The 20,717-nt window shown below is 47.0% G+C and overlaps 1 protein-coding gene across 3 annotated transcripts in view; it reads right to left on the minus strand.

The window, feature by feature from the left end:
• Positions 1 to 20,014, minus strand: part of ITGA3 (integrin subunit alpha 3) — a 33,090-nt gene extending 13,076 nt beyond the window's left edge. The window contains exons 1-11 of one of the 3 annotated variants that reach the window (XM_031966065.1): positions 19,874 to 20,014; positions 19,158 to 19,461; positions 8,690 to 8,817; positions 8,126 to 8,205; positions 6,366 to 6,615; positions 4,994 to 5,080; positions 4,439 to 4,646; positions 3,305 to 3,498; positions 1,878 to 1,966; positions 1,353 to 1,489; positions 375 to 461 (exon numbers count right to left, since the gene is read on the minus strand). In XM_031966065.1, coding sequence (XP_031821925.1) covers positions 375 to 461; positions 1,353 to 1,489; positions 1,878 to 1,966; positions 3,305 to 3,498; positions 4,439 to 4,646; positions 4,994 to 5,080; positions 6,366 to 6,615; positions 8,126 to 8,205; positions 8,690 to 8,817; positions 19,158 to 19,372 — 1,475 coding nt within the window. In that variant the 5' untranslated portion in view covers positions 19,373 to 19,461; positions 19,874 to 20,014. Of the gene's footprint in view, positions 1 to 374; positions 462 to 1,352; positions 1,490 to 1,877; positions 1,967 to 3,304; positions 3,499 to 4,438; positions 4,647 to 4,993; positions 5,081 to 6,365; positions 6,616 to 8,125; positions 8,206 to 8,689; positions 8,818 to 19,157; positions 19,849 to 19,873 lie in introns of those variants that run through there. The other 2 variants (XM_031966066.1, XM_031966067.1) reach the window with 2 other exon arrangements.
• Positions 20,015 to 20,717: the final 703 nt, after the last annotated feature.

Consider the following 20,717-nt stretch of genomic DNA (forward strand, 5'->3'; position numbering starts at 1 on the left):
CACTGGTTTAAAAAGGAAAGGAAAGGCACGAGAAGAAGGTTGGGGGAATCTTGCTGGAGAGATAGAAAGAAGGTGATTCTGGGGAAAGTTGGAAATTCAACAACACCTATTTCTAAGGTATCCATGTCTCTTTTCATTCTTTCACAAAGGAGAGAGTGAAGGAGAGCACCTTCTATCTGCAAGGCATTTTGCTGAGTACTAATGATACAAACATGGAATGAAAACTGTTCCTTCCCTGCAGGAGTTTAGATTCCACAGGGAAAGTGGCGAGGAAGAAGGGAAAGATGCAAAGTTTAAAGAGTGGATAAAGCTGTTTGAGGGAAGGGCATAGGAAGAAGAGACTCATAAAGGATTTGCAGGAAAGAGTAGCTTACCACGAGGTGGAAGTACAGCGGGCAGGATCCAGCATGGTCGGCCTCACTGCCAGAGTCTTGTTGAGAATGTTGATAACTGGACGGGCTCTAAGGGGAGGAAGGGAATTTGCATCTTTGCAAAATAAATCCTTTGGTAGTGAGATTGTATGGTGTGGGCAGACCACAAGTCCCTGCTCTGTAAAGAGCTCAGAGCATTGGTCATAGAACTCTAAAGTTAGAAAAGACTTTGAAACCCATTAAATCCAATACCCCTGGTCACAGATAAAGAGACTGAATCCAGAAGATGGCACATACTTTTTAAAGTTTATATGGCACATCAGTCTGTCTCTATTGTACTCACTTTGAAGTCTTGGGGATGGGATGAGAAGAGAGATGGCCCAGATCAGCCTAGGTTCATCCTCACTTCCATCATCTAATCCCAGACATAGGTTAAATACCCATAGAAATGGTGACCTCTCAGGAGAAAGGGAGATATTTAGTACATTAAGTGAGGACAAATTAATAGTAATAGGTAGCATTTGTACAGCTCATCAAGGCTTACAAAGCATTTTTCATCAAGATTATTTCATTTGATCCTCATTATCCCCAGTTTACAGATGAGACAACTGAGACAGACAGAAGTTAAGTGACTTGCCCAGGAAGACACAGCTAGGAAGTATCCAAAGTCCTGATTCCAGATCCAGGGCTCTATCCACTAGATCACCTAGCTGCCTAGTTAATATCAAATCCTATTTCCCCGTGAAGGACTCTTTTCACATACCACCTTGCCTCCAACTGGAAGACTGGAGTTGATATAATAGAAAAATAAGGAGGGAGAGACAGAGAGACAAGAGACAAAGACACCAAAAGCTGGATGCATTCAATAGACACTATTGAAAGACAGTGAGGGACAGACAAGATATAGACTTCCTGACTCCTAATGGGTCCCCCAAGCCAGTCCATCCCACTACCCCTGAGGATGCGTCCCATCCTGCTCACCGCAACAGCACGATGCGGTCAGCCAGGCTCCCCACCAGCAGGTCGGGGTACGAGTTCTCATCCACGTCGAGCCGCCCACTCAGCGAGTAGCCAAAGGTGGCCAGGCCATGGGTGCCAAGCTTATCCCCATGAATCACCTGGGAGCAAAGTGGGGTGTGTGGTGGTAGTGTGTGTAGGGGGGATTGCAGGGGAGAAAATGGCAGGGGCTCTGGGGCTTAAGGAGTTACCCTGTTTTCTGTATATATGTTCAGTAGGGGACATGGGGATGACAAATGGAGGGATAGTCTATAGACAAATGGGCTGCCAGATACAAGGCAATACGGCCCAAGAGATAGAAAGGAGACTAGAAACCCTCTGTGGCTGGTTGTTTAAGCAGTGGGATCCACCAATAGCTGAGAAGTAAACTGATGAACAGAAAGACCAGACGGCTACATGGGACAGACAGGCACTTGGACAAGAAGGGAGGGTTGAACACAATGACTGATAGGCAGATGACCAGCCCAATGGCATGCCCCCAACTTGTACCTGTTGAGGTTGGTCCTTGAGGCCTGAGGCACTGCTGTGGTAGATGTAGACTTTGCCAGAACCCTCAAATGGAGCACCCACTGCAACATCTGGGGGAGAAGGGAGTAGTGATAAGGGAGGAGAGTGAGAGAGATCAGTTCATCTTGGGACAGGGTCACCCAGAGAGCCTGTCCCAATAATACCAGACTGCTTCCAGGCCAGAAATAGTAACCTCTAAGGAAAAAAGGTGGAGGTTGGTGGTGGGAGGGGTCAAGAAAAGGCCAGATGTCCCAGAGCAGGAAGCCAAAAAATTTGTTAGCAAATCTCAAAAAAAAAAAAAAAAAAAAAAACCCAAACCTATAGAAATATAAACTCAGAAGGTCTTTTAGAAACCAACTAATCCAACTCTCTCAGGAAATTGAAGTCATGAGAGGGAAAGAGTTGTCTACAGTTACACAGTCAGGTAGAGGCAGTTAGGATTCTGTCCAGTTCTGACACTGTCTAAAGCTCTGGGTACATAATCTCTCTCATCTTCCCTTCAAAATCAACTCCACCCACTCCCATTTCCCTGGTACTATCATCTACAAGTCATCTGTATTTTAAATTGGATTCCTACTTCACTTTTACCTGCCACCTCATCCGTAAAACATGTAAGTTGAACTCAGTGACCTTCAGGGTTATGCTGTGGATTTTTCCATAATAATGTAATCTTCCTCTGTGACTTCTCTACTCTACCCTAATTCAGTGTATTTTAATGTCTTGATATCTGCAATAATATTGCAATAATATCGATTCTGATTCTTCTCCCTGACATCCCCCCACATCTCATTACTTCCTGACCAGAGCTGCACAAAACTGATGTTACTCACTCTCCAAAACCTTCAGGGAAACCTTCAGGGGTCCCTTTTAGCCTGCAAGATAGTCTTTCTGTACTTTAAGTTCCACTTACCTTACCAGCCTTGACTGCTCCTATTTCCTATATGAACCTCATCTGCTTCCCCCAGCCAAATATGAATCCGATTTCTTCCCTACCCCTATTCACTATTCCCCAAATATATTCCCTATTTAGCATGGCTTCCCTTCTCTCTATCTGAACCTTATTTATTCATCAATGCCCATCTTATCTTACCACTCTTAAGAAGCCTCTCTGAGATCCCTAGACTACATGTCTTCCCTCTTCTAAACCCCAGAGCTTTCTGAGTACAGCACACATTTGGTATTTAAACTGCCTTGTTTTGTTGGCCATGTTTTCTCATACACATGTCATTCCTCGGACTACACTGTAATTTCTGGGAAGAATGAGACTGTATCTAATTCTCTATACTCACCCCCCTGTAACTCAGCAGAATTCCCTCACAAAGGCGGTATTCTGTAAATATTTGTGGGCTTGAAGGAGTAATGGAGAGGGAAGGGTATTAAGAGGAGGCAAGAGAAGGGGGGAAGCTCACCCTGGAAGCCGTCCTGGTTGATGTCCCCAAGGCTGGCCACAGAGAAGCCAAAAGTTGAGCCACTTGGGCCATAGAGGTGTTGAGAAGGGCTAGTGGGGAAGATGCCTCCTTGATTCATGAAAATGTAGATGGCACCACCAATCTCTTCCTTCCGTTCAAAGTAGTAGGGGGCACCCACCAGGATATCCTGCCACCTATCCCAGTGGAGAAGAACATGTGAGGGCAATGGCCTCATGACATCCCCCTCTCAAAGTGATCCATGGATACACTACCCAGAAATAGAGCCACATAGCTTTGGGACTGTCATGGACTTTAGTCTCATCTTTTGGGCATAGGACGGCCATATAAGACCCATGTGCATGATACATGTCTATAAAGAAGTCATGGAAAATAAACTGCTTGACTGTGGAAAACCATATACAGGAAAGGCAAATTATTTGCCACTGATGCTCAAACCCAGAGCCCACTACAAGTTCTGATCTGAAATGCATAAAGAAATGAAAATGGGTAAGAAATGACCAGCAAGATGAATACAGAGAAGCTTGGAGAGAATTACATGAACTGATGCTAAGTGAAATGAGCAGAACCAAGAGATCATTATATACGTCAACAACGATACTGTATGAGGATGTATTCTGATGGAAATGGATTTCTTTGACAAAGAGATCTAATTCAGTTTCAATTGATCAATGATGGACAGAAGCAGCTACACCCAAAGAAAAAAACACTGGGAAATGAATGTAAATTGTTTGCATTTTTGTTTTTCTTCCCGGGTTATTTCTACCTTCTGAATCCAATTCTCCCTGTGCAACAAGAGAACTGTTTGGATCTGCACACATACATTGTATCTAGGATATACTAGGACATATTCAACATATATAGGACTGCTTGCCATCTAGGGGAGGGGGTGGAGGGTGGGAGGGAAAAATCGGAACAGAAGTGAGGGCAAGGGATAATGTTGTAAAAAAAAATTACCCTGGCATGGATTCTGTCAATAAAAAGTTACTATTAAAAAAAAAATGAAAATGGATGCACAATAACACATGTCTACCCAATTCCCTGAATTAGAGGAGGAGTGATCCCTGGATTAGTGAGCGGGGTCAAGATCCATCAAAGATCTAGCATCTCACTCACCCATCATTGTTAAGGTCTGCTAGAGCGATGGCACTGCCGAAGTAGGCGCCCACCTGTTTCCCCTCTAACACTTGTTTCAGCTGCATTTCCCCACCTGCCTCCAGGTTCATGAGGAAGACAGAGCCTGAATGGCGGTCCCGGGGAGCACCAGCTACAATGGTGAGACTCTCAGGGTGCAAGACCCCATTCCCCACCTGTACTGTGTACCCTGGGAGAAGAAAAGAAGGAAGAGCTGGGTTACGAGGGAACTCGGTGCAGCCTGCATATAGTGCCAATCCACTCCCCTGAAGTCCCTTGGGAAGCATGTCTTTTTTGTGCTGTGACCCCTTTTGGCATTCTGGTGAAGCCTATGGACTCCTAAGAATTGTGTTTTAAAATGCATTAGATAAAACATCTGCAGTTACAAAGGAAATCTATTATACTGGAATACTGATATTGAAAAAGAGAGTGTCTGTCAGATCCCTGACATCCATTCACTACCACCAGACTTTTTTTTCCACCCACCAGGGCCTCTCTTCTTCATTCCATAGTCAAGGATTCCAGCTCTGGACTCACCTATGTAGAGATGTCCTACATCCTCTTTGTCTGTAAAACTGTGCTCTGAAAAATCCCAGTCTTTTCGCTGGATCATGTAGGTGGTACCTTAAGGGGAAGGAGGAATAATTAGGATACACACAGAACCCATCCCTCCTTCTTCCTGATTCTGAATTCCACAGAAACCTTTCTTGCCATCTCCAATTATCCTCTCAAGGATTTCTCATCCTTTCTTGGGGAGACAAGTACAGTAGCAGAGAAAAGATGCTCCACTTAGAATAAAAAGACTTGGGTTCAAATTATAGCTCTGCCATTTCTTGGGAGCTTTGAGTAAAGCATTTGGTCTCTCTGACTCTGTTTCTTCCTTTGTGAAAGGGGAGGTTCTAGATGATTTCTAAGTTCCCTTCCTATTCTAAATTCTACTGACCATAATCTAGAAAATACCTCCAGGAAGACTGTAGGATTGCAGAGTCTTAGAATCAGGAATGACCTGAGAAATTGTTTCAGACTGAAGTATTTTATTTTAGAATGAGGAAACTGAGTTTCAGAAAAGTGAACTAACTAGGCCATGTTTATGCAAATAACACGGAACAGAGATAGGATGCTACTCCAGACCCTGGGACTCCCAAATCAAGAGCCTTTCTACTCTACTCTCCTGTTGCTCCACTGCTGCAAAAACATTCTGGAGAGTCTGAATTAGAAACCTACTGCCACATCCATCCTGCTGCTCTCCCAAATTCTGACTCCTGGGTTGATAATTCCAGGCCCTGAAAAACCTGGTTCTTGAGATTCTCTATAATGGCTATTCACAAGCACTCCTTTTGTTCTGGTTGTCAGCCATGGTGATATATGGAGTATGTTTGTGTGGCAAGGGGTAAAGAGAAGGAAGGAGGAGGGATAGACAGAGATAGAGAGAACAAGACAGAGAAAAAAAAGGAGGGGGGGAGGGAAAAGGAAATAAGAGAGAAGGAGAGGGAGAAGACAGTGAGTGAGGGAAGAGTAAGAAAGAAAAGGAGAAAGAGAGGAGAAAGACAGAGAGAGAAAAGAGAAAGTGAGGGGAGGAAGGAAGAAGGAAAGAGTGAGAGAGACAGAAAGAAACAGAGCAAAGGAAGGAGAGAGAAAGATATTAGAGAAAGATAGTCTGGAGGAAGAGAGGGAGAAAAGGAGAAAGGGGGAGAGGGAAGAAAGAAGGGGAAAAGGTAAAGAGGAAGAAGGAAGAATCTCGGGAAGGAAGGAAAGAGAGAGGGGGGGAGAAGTTTGCAGCAGAGAAAGAATCAAGCAGCTTGGCCTAAAATAGTAGATAACTGAAGTTCTCACTCTGACTGTTCCCATTGAAGGATCATCCAAGCCTGGGCTTGATGGCATCTTGCACTTGTTGCTTTTCCTTACCCACCTTTCCAGTTGTAGGCACCAGGTGCCCCAAAGTACACAGTGTTGTGGGTAAAGCCCCCGCTGGTACCCATCTGGCACATGCCTGTGCCCAGATAGTCTGTGTTGCTGTTGCACATCTCATTGTGGTACGTCTGCCAGTCATCTCTGGGGTCGAGCTGTAGATCATTGCCCCGCACGTAACACTTGCCCACCATCCGCCGCTGGTCCTCTGATCCTGACCACAGCACCTTGGTGTAGCGATGGGCACAGACCTGGGGACCGCCCCCCCCCAGACAAAACCTCTGTCACAGCCCATCCTGTTTAGAATACCAAAGGCCCCACAGCCAGGAACCTCAACAAGCAGTTGTCTGCTTGTTTCTTGGACCTCTCTCAGTGGGTCTTCTGGCTGTTTTTCTGGGGAGTGGAGAAGGAGGAAGTCCTGGGGTTTTTCCCCATTTCCTTCATTAACCCTTGAAACTGAATATATGTATTCCCTCTAGAAAGGAGGAGAGGGAAAGGCTGTTGATTTTCTACTCCTTGGAAAATAAGGGAGTTTGGGGGATTACCACAGGATGAGTTGGGGGCAGTTCTTGGTTCAGAAGTCAAAAAGAAACTTGTTACAAAATAAGTTAAGGACATCCTGCCTCCCCCCACCCCAAATACCCTGTCCTCTTAGAGTAAAAACAAACAGAAACCAAAAACAGATGTTGACCTAGAATTAGATAGTGTGTGCATGTGTGCAAGTACTAGGTGACAAAGGAAAAAAGAGTAAAGGGGACTTGGAATCAGGATGATCTATGTGCAAATTCTGGCTCAGACTTTTATCTCTGTGACCCTGAGCAAGGCATTTGAAAACTTCCAGTCTACAAATTTCCCCATTTGTAAAATGGAGATAATAGTAGCTAATTTTTCAGGTTATAAAAATCAAATGAAATAATATATGCAAACAAATTTGCCAATTTTAAAGGATTTTGTCTGCCTCCATTTCCTCATCTGTAAAATGTATCTACCTCCCAAGGTTATTGTGAGGAAATAATATTTGCAAAATACTTTGCAAACCTTAAAGGCCGTATAAATGCTACCTCATCATCATTATTCTGGAATCGGATTGATCTAGAAATGGCCAAGAATGGGGAGTCCAGAAGAGTTCACTGGCAGAATTCTGGATCTCTGGTTGTGTGCAATAGAATCTAGAATGAGTCCAAAATGGAATTTCAGAATTTGATTCCTCCAGAAGTGGAGGGCTGGGCATGGGAACTTGCTGGCACTGGGCAAGAACCAGCACTGAGGCCTGAGGGTGAGAGAGGGATAGGTGAGGAGAGGGTGGGCAAGGGGTAGTAGAAGATTCCAAGGAGAGCTCCAACATAATCAGGAGATTCTGATGCCCAGGCCGGAGCAGGCAAGGTTCCCCAGGAACTGGGCCCCGCCTCCCTCCCAAAGGAAGCGATTAAAGCCAAGTTTGTGCCGCCCGGGGCCCCTTCTGTCCTTTCCTCCCAGAGGCTTACTCGCCTTATTCCCACGAAGGGTGGGCACCCCAGGGGACAGGAAGAGCAATGAGACATGAACTAGAGCTGGGCCACACCCAACCTGGGAAGAGCAACAGACCCCCCTGGGGAGCACTGAGACACACACATATTGTTCTCAGAGGCCAGGTACTCAGATTCCTGTTTCTTCCTCTGCCAGGTAACATTCTCTTCACCCCCCAAGGAGAGCTGAATAGTTTGGAAGGTATGAGGAAAGCACAGGGGTTGTGGATGCCCCAAGTCGCATCTACCCACTCACCAACACTCTGCCAGCAGGTCCCTGGCTGGCCACCGTCACCCCAAGCCACATGTTCTCAATAATGTGCTGCCTGGGATCACCTGAGAGCAAAGGCAGGCATGAGGAGGAGAAATTAAGGGTTTACATCTCACATAAACACAAACTCCTCACATTCCTAGTGTCTCCAGGGTTTTCTCAAGGGCAGACAACTGGGCGCTCGGGCTCTCTATTTCAGGTAGGCAGACCTATCCCTAAAATGTTCCCCATTTTGCCTTCTCTGGCCCTGGGATCTGCCCTTAATCTTTTCCCCACACAATGGACACCAACCTTTTCCCACACCTTTCCCCCAGCCTAGTCCCTCCCTTCTCCCTCAGTTCCCTGGAATGTTCTACTCCCTTTTCCCCCAGAGTTATCTGTGGCTCTTTGCTCTATTCTGTCCCCAGCCTGAGGGTGCCATATGGGCAGGATCTGGGATCTCCTTTGGAGGATGATGACCTAATCTCTGAATTTCCCAGTCCCATAGTACTTTGGTGTTGCCCAAGGAGAATACTCAGGACAAGGGGATTTGAGCCTCCTCCCCCTTACTTTTTTCCACTATGTTCATCCGTTCGCAGTCATCTGTTCGGTCACTGAGGGGGCACAGGTACACTGCACCTGTCCGGTTGGTTTGGCTGTCATGTAAAGCAAGATCCTGGGGAGCACCAGCAAGGAGTCTAAGGGAGCAGAAAAGAGACTGGAGGTCACACTAACATTTAACTCTCAGCCAAGGTACCATCCAAGATAAAGGAAGTTCATTCTAACAAAAGGGAACTTGTACCAAGAGGATGGCACACCTGGGCCCTTTCCCTGACTGAATAGCATGAGGATTTCCTCTGAAAGCCTCAGCTCTCCCCTGAAGGTGATCCTCCTCAGAAAGTCTGGCATGTCACTGAGAGTACAGGTACATCTGAGTGGGCCATCTTACATTGTACTAATGAAGACTGCTCACTAGAAGCTTCCCCTTCTCCCTTCTGGTGACTTCCAAGATCTTCACCCCTATTCTCTCCTCCTTTAGTGTCTGTTTGTCTTTGTCTCTCTCTCTGTGTCTCTGTCTCTGTCTCTGTCTCTGTCTCTGTCTCTGTCTCTCTCTCTCTATGTATGTGTGTGTGTGTGTGTGTGTGTGTGTGTGTGTGTGTGTGTGTCTTTATCTATCTCTGTTTCTTTCTGCAAGGCAATTGGGGTTAAGTGACTTGCCTAGAGTCACACAGATTACAGGGCGAGTATTATGGGGCTGAGTTGGATTTGAACTCAGGTCTTCCTGACTCCAGGACCAATGCTCTGTCCATTGCACCACCTAGCTGTCCCTTCTCCTTTAGTATCTGTTGACGATGTGTTGCGTCTGCTCTCCAAGACCAACTTGGCCAACAAATGCAATCCCATGCTCTCCGGTCTTCTCCAGCAAATGGGCCCTATAATTATCTTCCCCCACCCCATTCTTCAAGCTCTTCTTGCCTATTGGATCTTCTATCTACAAACATGCCTAAATTTCTATCATCCTTAAAAAAAAAATCTCCCTAAATCCAAACCCTTTCAAGTCATCAGCCTATATCTCTCTTTGCTTTTTCCCAATTAAAATTATGGGGCTACACGCTCAATGTTCTCCTCACTCAATGTTCCTCTCACTTCACCCCTGTTTCTGGAGTCAACATTTAGAGAACTCATTAATTCTTTCCCTAAATCCACCTTTTTCCTGAACCCTCCTCTTCCTATGGAAGATACCACCATCTTTCAAATCAGTCAGGAATTTCCTGATCCTTTCCCTCTCTGATGCTGGTATTTTACCAGTTGTGAAATTTAGGGGTTTCTAACTTCCCAGCATCTCTTGCCCTCAATACAGAGGGCTGTCACCCCAGTTCGGATAGGCTCTGGTCACTTTTTGACTGAACCCAATGAGTATCTTTGTCTCACATCTTTAAAAGCACAGAAAGCTTTTGTTGCTGCTCCAGCAACTAATAGCTAAAGCTGGGGAATTAGGCTGGCTGAGATAGAGGCAGGTAAGGGGGCATGTGACGGACTCCAGAATTGCCAAGCACCCCAACTCCGAGCATAGGGTCAGTCAGATAAACACTGAGACTCTGTAAGGCCACGGATGTTTGTGGGTCCCTCTCGTTCTCACACTGGCCCTATAACAATTAGAGCCACTGCTCCCTGCCCTATTTCCTGTGTTTTAGCCAATTCTTGGCCCAAGGGGCCTCATGTTTATTTCTCTCCCACCCATCCACCACTGACTTTTTTATTGCCCTCTGTTGCCCTTCTACACCTGGCTCCAAGGTAGAGCCAAGGGCAGCATCAGGGTGCAATCTCTGCCTCTAGACAGTGACTCTGAGTCTCTACTGAGGGGCAGATGAGAATGGGAGAAGAGATTCAAAACCTGGGCATGTAAAGACTTGGAGATCCCTCCCTTCTCAGGTCAGGAATGCAGAGCCTGAGGAGCTTGGGAGGGAGGAATCAGGACACAACCTATATTTCCCTACACACCTCAACAGCAAAAGTTTTGTTCTAAGGCCCCAGGGAAATAGAAGGAGGGAGAAGGTTTAGGGAGAATGCCCCTCCCCCTTCCCTTAGCTGTACCAACATACATATGGTTGGCCAGGTGCCAGCCCTGCCAGTCAGCCCTTTCTTAGTCACTTCCTAGTCTGATACAGGAAGGGACAAGGAAAGTTATGCTGATCTTTGGTGACTGACCACCCACTAGAGTCTGCCGTCCCATCCCTTCAGCATATGGGCCAGAAGCCAGGGCTGAGGTGGGGGGTGGGAAAGATGGACCAGGCGCCATGCCACTTTTTAATTAATGGCCACCCAACTTCCTTATGCATGGGAATGTGACTGATAAAACCAGAAATCCTAGGTTCCACTTCTCCTGGATCCTGTAATCCTCACCCTATCCGCTGCAATATGCTGGTAAATGTTTAACAATTAGCTTTCTCAAGCCCCAGGACACACTTTTAGTTTCATTTGCATTATTATAAATTTCTCCATCACTTTTTAAAATCTATACAATCAAGAAGACAATAAATCAAGTCCTACTTTGCGGAGCTTGTCTATTTCTGAGGCGTAAATGTTCATACTGAAAATTTAACAATGCTGACGTGGCTCCAGCAAATTTCTTCCCACCAGGTTAGTCAGACTGAAGAGAGGATTAGAAATGCCCAAGTGTAAAGAGCGTTATTGGGAGAGCAGAGGCTAACATCAGATCGGGAAAGATCTAGGCTAGTTATTCTGTAGGCCTTCCCAACTTTAAGGACACCCTAACATGGACAATGGAATACTAAAAACAATAGATCTGTCTGAACTGGACATAGTTTTGCCTAGAGGCAAGGGACTGGCCAAAATGACCTCAAGATGGTTTTGGTCCTTGATGGGGTAGGAGGAAGGAGGACCTAGGAAAGATCCAATCCAGATTTCTTCAATGAAATGTAACAAAGCATTGTCTCCACCCTCTCTGCCTGGATTGTAGGCTGCCACTGCTTCTCAACTCAGGGCACAGAGGGGGAGAGAAGGAGTGGGAGTGGTAGGGTGCCTTCTTCCCCAGCCCAGACAACATCCTGCCTTGCTGGGCAGCTGGCATGCTCTGGCTTGTAAGCTAGCTCTCCCCTCCCATTACCCCAAACTTAGGCCCCTCCTAAAGTCACAAGCAAGCAGAATAGAAGTCGGTCAATTGTCTGTCTGCCTACCCTCACCTCTTTCATCCTCAGTGTAAGCCCTGGGTCTGCGGAAACAGAGACGGGGGAAAGAAGGGATGCTCAGACAGCAGTCACCTCCCCCCACCAATTCCATCCGGATCCAATCCCTCCCTCCCTAGAGATTCCACAGGGAACCTTCCCGCAACACCAAGCCCTCCTCCCCCCCAGCCCCTGGGTATTTTTAGCTCCTGGCTCAGAGGCCCCTCCAGCCTTACTGGCTCTTTGCCCAGGATGGAGCAGATCACGACTTAGTTCTGTGCTAGGTTGGGGGAAAGGTGGAGGGTAGAGAGCTATAGGCATCAGAGACAGAGAAAGGAGAGCAATGATGGCATATTGGGCAGGGGCGCTGACCCGAGGGTAACCCACTTTGGCTGGTTATTTGTTCTCTCTTCCCCAGATGAAAATCAGTTCAGTTCCACAAATATACACTATCTACAAAGTACTGTGTCAAAGGAGAGATCCGAAGTTTAGATAGGGTTTTAGTCTTGTGACATTTCAGAGTATAGCGAAGGGACACCGATACAGATATCACAGGAAATCCTATTAAATGCACAGGAACAACACAAAACACAGAGCAGAAAGGAAAAGACTAGACTGGAGACATTTCTCTGCAGAAATCCCACTCCATTAGGAGTAAGAATTGGATAGGCACATGGACAGCTAGGTAGTACGGTGGATAGAGCGCTGAGCCTGGATTAAGGAAGACCCTCAATTCCAGCTTCAGACACTTGTGAGATCCTGAACAAGTCACTTGATCCTGTTTGCCTCAGTTTCCCCATCTGTAAAATGAGCTGGAAAAGGAAATGGCAAACCACTCTAGTATCTTTGCCAAGAAACTGCCAAACGGGGTCACAAAGAGTCAAACGTGACTGAAACGAATGAAAGAACAACAAAGCATGTGGAGATGCAATTAGGAAACCCAGTGGGTAGAGTGCTGGGCTCTAAGTTAGGAAGTCACAAGCTCAAATCCAGCCTCAGAAAATTCCTAGCTCTGTGATCTTAGGCAAGTCACTTGACTTCGGTTTGCATATGGATTGGTGACCCACTGAAAAGGAATCTTTGTCAAGAAAACCCAGTGGGCAGAAGTTCACAGGATCACAAAGAAACATGACTGAAGAACAACAACAGGCATATAAAACAGGTGGCAAAGGTGTTCATTACAAGTGAACTGGAAGAGGAAAAGAGGAGAGGGCTCCTGGACTTTGGCTGCCATATAAATGAACACTTTTTTAAAAAAGTTATAGTCATAGAGGGTAATGCATTGGATATGAATGAGAAAGAGTCTTGCCTCCAATACCAATTATGTGATCATGAGCAAGGTTACTTGACCGTTGTGTACCTCAGTTTCCTCATTTGGAAAATGACAGAGGTTGAACTCGATAGTATCTAGAATTCCTTTTAGCTCTAAATCTGTGTTCCTATAAAAGGCTTCATCATCTCATCTACTAGCCAGGTAGTAGGACAGAGACATCATAGGAGAATGGAGAGAAGGGGAGAAGGGCATTAGTATTTGTGAAGGAAATAGTCTTCATTCTTTCCTGATCCCTCAGCTCCTATTCCTAGATCCTATCCTAGATCAAAGGATATGAAGAAAGTGTCTACTCCACTGAGCTCCATTCTGAGGTCCCACTAATCTTCCCATCATCATGGAGCACCCTGTAAGGAGGCAGAGGGGTCAACTAGTGGAAAACCACACAACCTCTTCTCTTTCACCAAACCCTTTGATGAAAGACAAAAGCCTAAAGGTGTAAATTACATTGCATATCCTTCCCTTCCAAACCAAACCTAAACCAAAGACAGAATAAAGAACCCTTGTATGACAAGAACACTATTTTCTCAAACTATGTTCAGGATCCAGAAGTACAGTACTTGGCACATAATAAGGGCTAAATAAATGTTTGTTGAAGAAATAATTCCCAACATTTCAGTCAAGTAGGTTTGGTCAACTTCTGGTCAGTGGGATGGGGGGAGAGTCCCTTCCTCAGTTTTGTACTCTGCTCTCCCAGTCTTTTTTAGAAGACTCTGGCCCTTCTAGTTGGGATCCTAAGGTAAAACTTAATATACTGAAATGGTTTAAAAATCTAAAGGAATGGAATTAACAAAAGTGAAAACTTTTTCAGAAAAGTTGGGACCATAGTTTTAGAACTGAAAGGGAACACAAAGGTTTCAACTCTGAACTTTCAATTTTGAACTAACTTCCACAGATAAGTTTAAATCATGTCTTTTTTACAGATGAGAAAACTGCAGCCCAGGGATGAGGAATTAATTAATTGAAGATCACAATCCTTTCAAGCACTTCCCCTCACATTTCCCTGAGATGGCTTTGGGTAAAGGGAGGCAAGATGATGCAAAAAACCTTAGAAACTCCTACAAAACTGCTGCTTTTCTCATCCTCTTTCCTGTAAGGTAGCAGGGCCCCTCCCAGGCTCTGGGGAGCTGAAGCACTGGGAAGTAATGCTTCCTCCCGTAGCCTGACTCCCTGATAGTTCAAAGCTAATGGAGCATCAAAGTAGAGAAACAGAAGAAGTGATAAAAGCTAGGAAATGGGACTCAGGAGGGTTAGGGGCATCAGCATCCATCACTCCTCGGAAGAAAAAGGCAGGCAGGGGCAAGGCCAAGGGGAAGAGGGAAGGGATGCTTATAGGGTAACTATAGCTTTTAAGATTTCTTCAAATATTTCCCAACAGATTAGTATTGGGGTTCAGCTAGATCCCTTTCTTCCCCTTCTCCCAGTAAGAGTAGATAGGGAAAATTCAATTCCAGAAAGCGTTTTGGGATGTTCTAGAGAGCACCCAAGTAAAAGGAGGTGCCAGGAGTCAGCACTCAGGGAAGCTGTCTCCAGGAATCCCCCAGATACTGGATATGTTGTTTCTGATTCAAGGTACATCTTCCACAAAGGGATGGGAGCACTAAGAAGAGGGAAGGAGCAAGTTCTGCCTAGGGGCAGCAACTCCCTGCTGCATGAATCCCAGCTCAGTGCCAACCCTGTTTCCTGAATTAGACATATCCCTGGAGGACTCTTCCCCTGGTGGTAGCAAAGCTCCAGAAAGCCCAAGATGGAATGGTAGGCCTCTTCTACTCTCACCCCTCCACATAAACACAGGCAATGCCCTCTCCCCTCATAGTGACTCAGCGCCTCAAGCTCTTGGAAGGTGAAGAGAGAAGAGAACAGGAGGGGAAACGGAGAAAAGGGGAAGAAAGAGATAGGGGAAGAGAGAGAGGAAAAAATCATGGGGAGAAATAGGGAGAGAAAGTGATGGGGTGAGGGAAGAGAAATGGGGAGGAGAGAGAGAGAGAGAAAAGGAGAAGAAAAAGATTGAAGGAGAAAGATGGGCAAAATGATGAGGTGGAAAGAGATAGGGGAGAAAGATGGTGGGGAAAGATGGAGAGGAGGGGAGAGAGAGATGTGAAAGACAAAGATGGGATGGGGGGAGAGAAAGAGATAAAGGGGAAAGGAGATAGAGAAGAAAAAGTGATTAAGAAGGGAAAAGATAAGAGATGGGAGGAAGAAAGGCACTGAGGGAAAACCCCAAAAGTAGGCTTAAAGGACATGGCAAGGCCACCTTCACCAGCTAATATTTCATTATGAATTGAAAGAGGAAAGGATGCTTGGATAGCTTTCCCCCCATTCCCTACTTTCTGGGTGTTTTCCTAACTTCTGGCTCCTGAGAAAAGTCTATCTTCAAGCCTACTTGCTAAAAAAATAAATTAAAAAGCACCCCACCAACTTCTTCCTCCTTTTGAGAGGAAGCCAGCACACAACTACATTTCTTTCAAGGTGAAGGACTCTCTCACTGGCTTCTGAAGCAGAGAGAGGACAAAGAAGGAGGTTCACCCTCTGTGATGGGTGCCTGAGGCCTTGGCTGCTATTCTCCTCTACCAGGTATTAGCCCAAGGAGTGGCAGCTCAGCTTATGCTACAGGGAGCATATTTTCAGAGATCACAGTAGGCACTCCTGGATCCAGAGTGGGTACCCACAACCTTCTCTTCCCATAGTGCTCCTTGGTGCCAGTCTAGGGGAAGGGAAGAACTAAACCCTAATAGAATCATGTCTGCTCTTCCTGGAACTCTAACTGCTATAGAAAACTAAACTAGGCTTCTGGAGCTAGTATTTTTAAGCAGCACAGTGGATGGAGTTGGACTCTAGAAGACCTATCCCAGCCTCTCTTTCTTCATCTGTAAAATGGGGATGATAATAATAGCACTTACCTCGGTTGCTGAGACTTTATAGATCTTAGGCACTACAGAAGTGCTGGACTTTTATTAAGCCTAAGAGTGAAGGGCCCTGGAATTATCTTCAAGGAATAATTTCCACTTTTCCCTTTGCTTATTGGTATGACATGTCCCTTCTCTTCACCTGAGGATTTCAAAGCACCACAGCTCAAAAGCATAAAATTTCAGAGATATATGGGACTTTCTAGTCTGCCAACTCCTTCCACTTGCTCCAAGTTGTCCTCTTCGGGGTTATTTGAATTCAGAAATTCTGGGTCTCTCTGTGGCAGCTAGGTATGCTCCTAGAACTAACTGAACCTAAAAATCTAAGTCACGAGCGTATATATGTTAGTGTGAGGGGACAGACCACGTTCCTGGAAGAAGATCATTAGTATATCCGCCTGAGAAGAAACCCACCTGCTTCATACTACTAGTAGGCACTATGTCAGTCTATGTTAATTGAATTATCAACTGCCTGTCAGGGATTGGAATGGTGTTTCGTCTACATCTTTGATTCTCTCATTTCCCTAGAGGAAGCTAGGTATCCTGGCCCAATAGCTCAAGGCTCCGGCCAGAAGGTTTCAGTTCACAGCTTGACTTTTCAGGCAGCTGCTCACATCTGGATACACAGCTGATTGTCTCTATCCAGGCCCATCTGGCCCTGCTGAGGGTCTCTGGCAGAACAAGAGAGGAAAACTTCCCAAGAGACCCAGAGATCACAATTCTCCACCCCTCTTCTCCCTACAAACATGACCTAGATTTCTAGGTTCAGGTAGGTCCAGAATTATATCCACTTGTGACAGAAAAATCCAGAATCCTGAATTCAAAAAATCCTAAAGAAGACATTTCAGGGCAAGAAGAAGGTAATAGCACATCAGAAAGTCCCTTTTGCTCTATAATTCTATGATTCTGAGCCAGGGGTGCTTTGAGATGTCCTGAAGAGCACCTGAACGAGACTTGGGTACTAAAGATTTAGCTTATTTGTCAAAAGGGAATTGAACCTTTGTACTACTATAATTCTCACTCTGGAAACCAAAGTATGTGAAATTAAAGACTGTCAGATTCTAGGGGAAGAGACCTCAAAGATCAGATGATCATAAATCTAGAGGTGAAGGGGCTTTCAAAGGCCAACTAATCCAATCACTTTTCTGGCCAAGAGTCATGAGGAAAACTCAGTGGCCCAGACTTCCCAGTTCTTACTCAACCTTTCCCAAGTTAGAGTTAAGCTCTGGATGGAGCTGGGATCTACCAGCCATGGGTCAAAGGTCAAGACTGCCGGGAAGGTTTGGACTTTACTCATTTTTCAAGTTTCTCAGAAGGACATAGGCTGAGACTAGGCAGGTCGGTCTATGAACTCTGCTGTAATTTCCCCAAGTACCTTCAATCACTGTCTAGTAGAGATTGAGTCCCTTCTCCATTAAAGTCACCCAGCTCTGAGAAAGTTGAAATCCTCCTTGCTTCCGTTCCCTGCCTTAACAACATTACCCCCATCTCTCATGGAGGTCTTCCTGCCCAAGCCCACCTCTATGAAAATAAAATAAAATTATAAAAATAAATGCCCAGCCCGTCTGAAGCAGCTAAGTACCAGGCTTAGAGCCATAGAAGAACTGAGTTTGAATTTGACCACAAACATTTCCTAGCTGTGTGACCTTGGATAAGTCACTTCATTTTGTTTACCTCAGTTTCCTCAACTGCAAAACAAGTTGAAGGAAATGAAAAGCTACTCTAGCACCTTTGCCAAGAAAATCTCAAAAAGGGGTCATGAAAAGTCAGACATGACTGAATAACAAGTACTCCATTTAAGATCCCAAAGCACTCAACAATCAGTAATTAGACAGTATGTCCAACAGAGGACTCGGTACTCCAACAGCTGGATGCTATCACCTTTCCCTTCTCCAGAACCCTGACCTCCCTGCCCCCCTCCTTTTTTCTCAGCAGCTGCTGGGGAGTAGGAAATAGAGAGAAAAGAAAGGAGAAAAAAATGACCATTTTCCTCTTCAAACCAAAACAAACACACTCAGGGCTGAAGATCCAGCATGAATGTGTGGAATGTGGAGAAGATGCTGGGGAGAAGGTGGGGAAGGGGGGAGGGGTCCCAACTGTGGAGACCAGGAACGCATTGCTGGGTGGGAGAGCACAGCCACCACTGAAACCTCAACGGGGCATACATGGGCTAGGTCAAGGGAGCACTCCCTCTCCTGACCTCAATAAATGAAAACAGCCTCCATCTATCCTGTCCATTCAACATGAATCAGTGCTAAAAGCCCTCAGAAGCAGAGGATCCTTATTCGAACCCAGATCCAAGACACTGCAGTAACTGTTTGGGGGGGAAAGTCACTCCACCTCATCTATGAAATGGAGGATGCTGTTTTCATGGGGTGACAATAGCAGGGGCTTACACATGAGGAATCAATGACTTGTGTTTTGTGCAACCCTAAGCAAGTCCTTTTCCCCTTCTCTGGGCTTCCGTTTACTCTTCTGTAAAAGAAGTAGGTTAAACTAGATTTCCTCTTTGTTCCCTTTCAGTGCTAGATCTTAGGATGCTATTGTCCCTAAATATATTGAGCATCCGGCTAGTGCAGTCAGGAATGGAAGCGTAAGGTGGAGAGTGGGCAGCGAAGAGGGTCTACAAGCTGAGGATTTCGACCCCTGGCTGTTCCTGACACATGGCTGTTCCCTTAGGCCTTTTCCCGTTCCCCACAACTGAGATCTTGAGGAGTTAGGGGACTAGGCGCCCAGGATTAGGGGGAAAGGAGAGGGGAAATGTTCAGGAATCCAGTCACTCGTAGTCATGTCTCCAAGGCACAAAGGGGACCCCACCCCCCAGCCTGTGCCTCAAGATTAGGAATTTTTCTAGAGGGGAGAGGCAGGTTGTAGCAGCTCTCGCACGTGTTAGGGATTAGCTACTCTCCTCCCAACAGATTCCGCCGCGCAGCCCCCCTTCCCCAGCTCAATCGTTCCTCTCCCGGCAAAGCTACCCCCTCCCGGGCCCATAAATCCTTAAACCCTAGGGTGTTTTAAGCGCTTAAATGGAGCTGGCTGGGTGCGGGAACGTTGGAGGTCCCTCTTTGATGTCCCTGTCTCCCGCCACCCCCAGTCCCAGCCTCCGCCCCACTCACAGGTAGCGCCGCTGCTGCTCAGTCTGCCGATGGAGGGCGACCGAGTAGCCGAAGAGGCTCCCAGGGTTCGAGGCCTCCTTCACCACTAGGAACCGGGTGTCCAGGTTGAAGGCGGAGGCTACATTACAGCCGACAGCGACCAGGGCCAGCGCCAAGGTGCAGAGGGGCAGACGCTGGACACAGGGGACACCGCGGCCGCCGGGGCCCGGGTCCATGGCTACAGTCGACTCGGTGGGGAGGATGGGTGTATATTGGGGGCGCGGAGGTGTGAGTGGCCGGATTCACCTGTTTCCCCCGCGGCCGCCTGCAATGTAGTTGACCGTCCCTCAGTCAACCCCGTCAGGTGGCCCTACTTGGTTCAGCCAGGTGGCCCCGGTCAGTTTCACACCCTGTCCTTGCCGGGTCTCCTACCCTGCCCCGGGTCAGTATCACCCCCTCTCCCTTTTCCTTTCTCCCCTTCCTTCCCTCCTTGGAGGGACCCTCCCTCAGCCCGCACTGATGGACCCTCTGCTCCCTGGTATCTTCCGCCCTATCCTCCAACCACTTTCTACCCCCTTAGGCTCTGCTCTAGCTGCGCCCTCCTCGCCTCCTGCCGGCGTTAGCAACCCGATCCCGGCTCAGGGCTGCGGGGGCCAGATCGCGGCTGGGAGAGAGAGAGAGGGAGGGCGGGAAGGAGGGGTCCCGCGGCCCCGCCTCCCCCACGCCCAGCTCCGCACCTCCCCACCTAGCCAGCCTCGGCCTTGGCTCCGCTTTTCTTCCGGGGAAAGGGTGGGGAAGGGCTCGGCTCTGCAACCACCTCTTAAAGGGGCAGCCGCGCCCCTCCCTCATCGCCCTCCCTACCAACTCCCGCGCCCTTCTCCAAACACCTGTTCAGCGCACTCCCTCTACCCCCCCAACAAAGACCCGACCCCATTGTCTTCCGGGAAACTGCTCCCAGACCAACGGGATGTCCCGGTCAGGGCGGCGGCGGCGGCGGGGAAGGTGTCCTGTGGCGTGCCCTCGCCACAGCCGCTGCGGCTATTGGTGCTGCCGCAGCGATCGTGTCCCAGCTCCGCGCCCTCCGGGAGGGGTCAACAGGCGGCTGGAGCCTCTCGGGGTTATCTCTCCTTTCGGAATAGCAATGTCCGGCTTTAGGGCTGGTTCGGTCCCAGCCTCGCCTGTCTCCTTGCGGCTGGTCCTGGATAAGGTAGCCGACAGTTTCTGAGCCATCCTTTTCTCTAGACGCTGTGTGTGGACAATTGTCCCAAGCCTTGTTGGCTTCTAAGAATGAACAGGAGGACAGAACGAGCCAGATAATTGACAACAGGAACAACCCTATTAATTAGTAACGGTACAGCTTGAAGGGCCCTAGCATCTATGTATTCACAGTTTGCCCTTTAACCGGAGGAAACGAAGTCACACCTACATTTCCCATTCCCTCTTAGTGATCTGTGGTGTAGTGAGCTGGAAATCGGGTGGATTCTGGAGTCCTTGCGCCTCCCTTGAGAGCAACAATAATGCTTAACATTTAAGCACTTTTGCATGTCATTTCATTTGAGTCTCATAACTCTCCAAGGTAGG

The sequence above is a fragment of the Sarcophilus harrisii genome, chromosome 4 (assembly GCF_902635505.1).
Source record: "Sarcophilus harrisii chromosome 4, mSarHar1.11, whole genome shotgun sequence".
Taxonomy (NCBI): domain Eukaryota; kingdom Metazoa; phylum Chordata; class Mammalia; order Dasyuromorphia; family Dasyuridae; genus Sarcophilus; species Sarcophilus harrisii.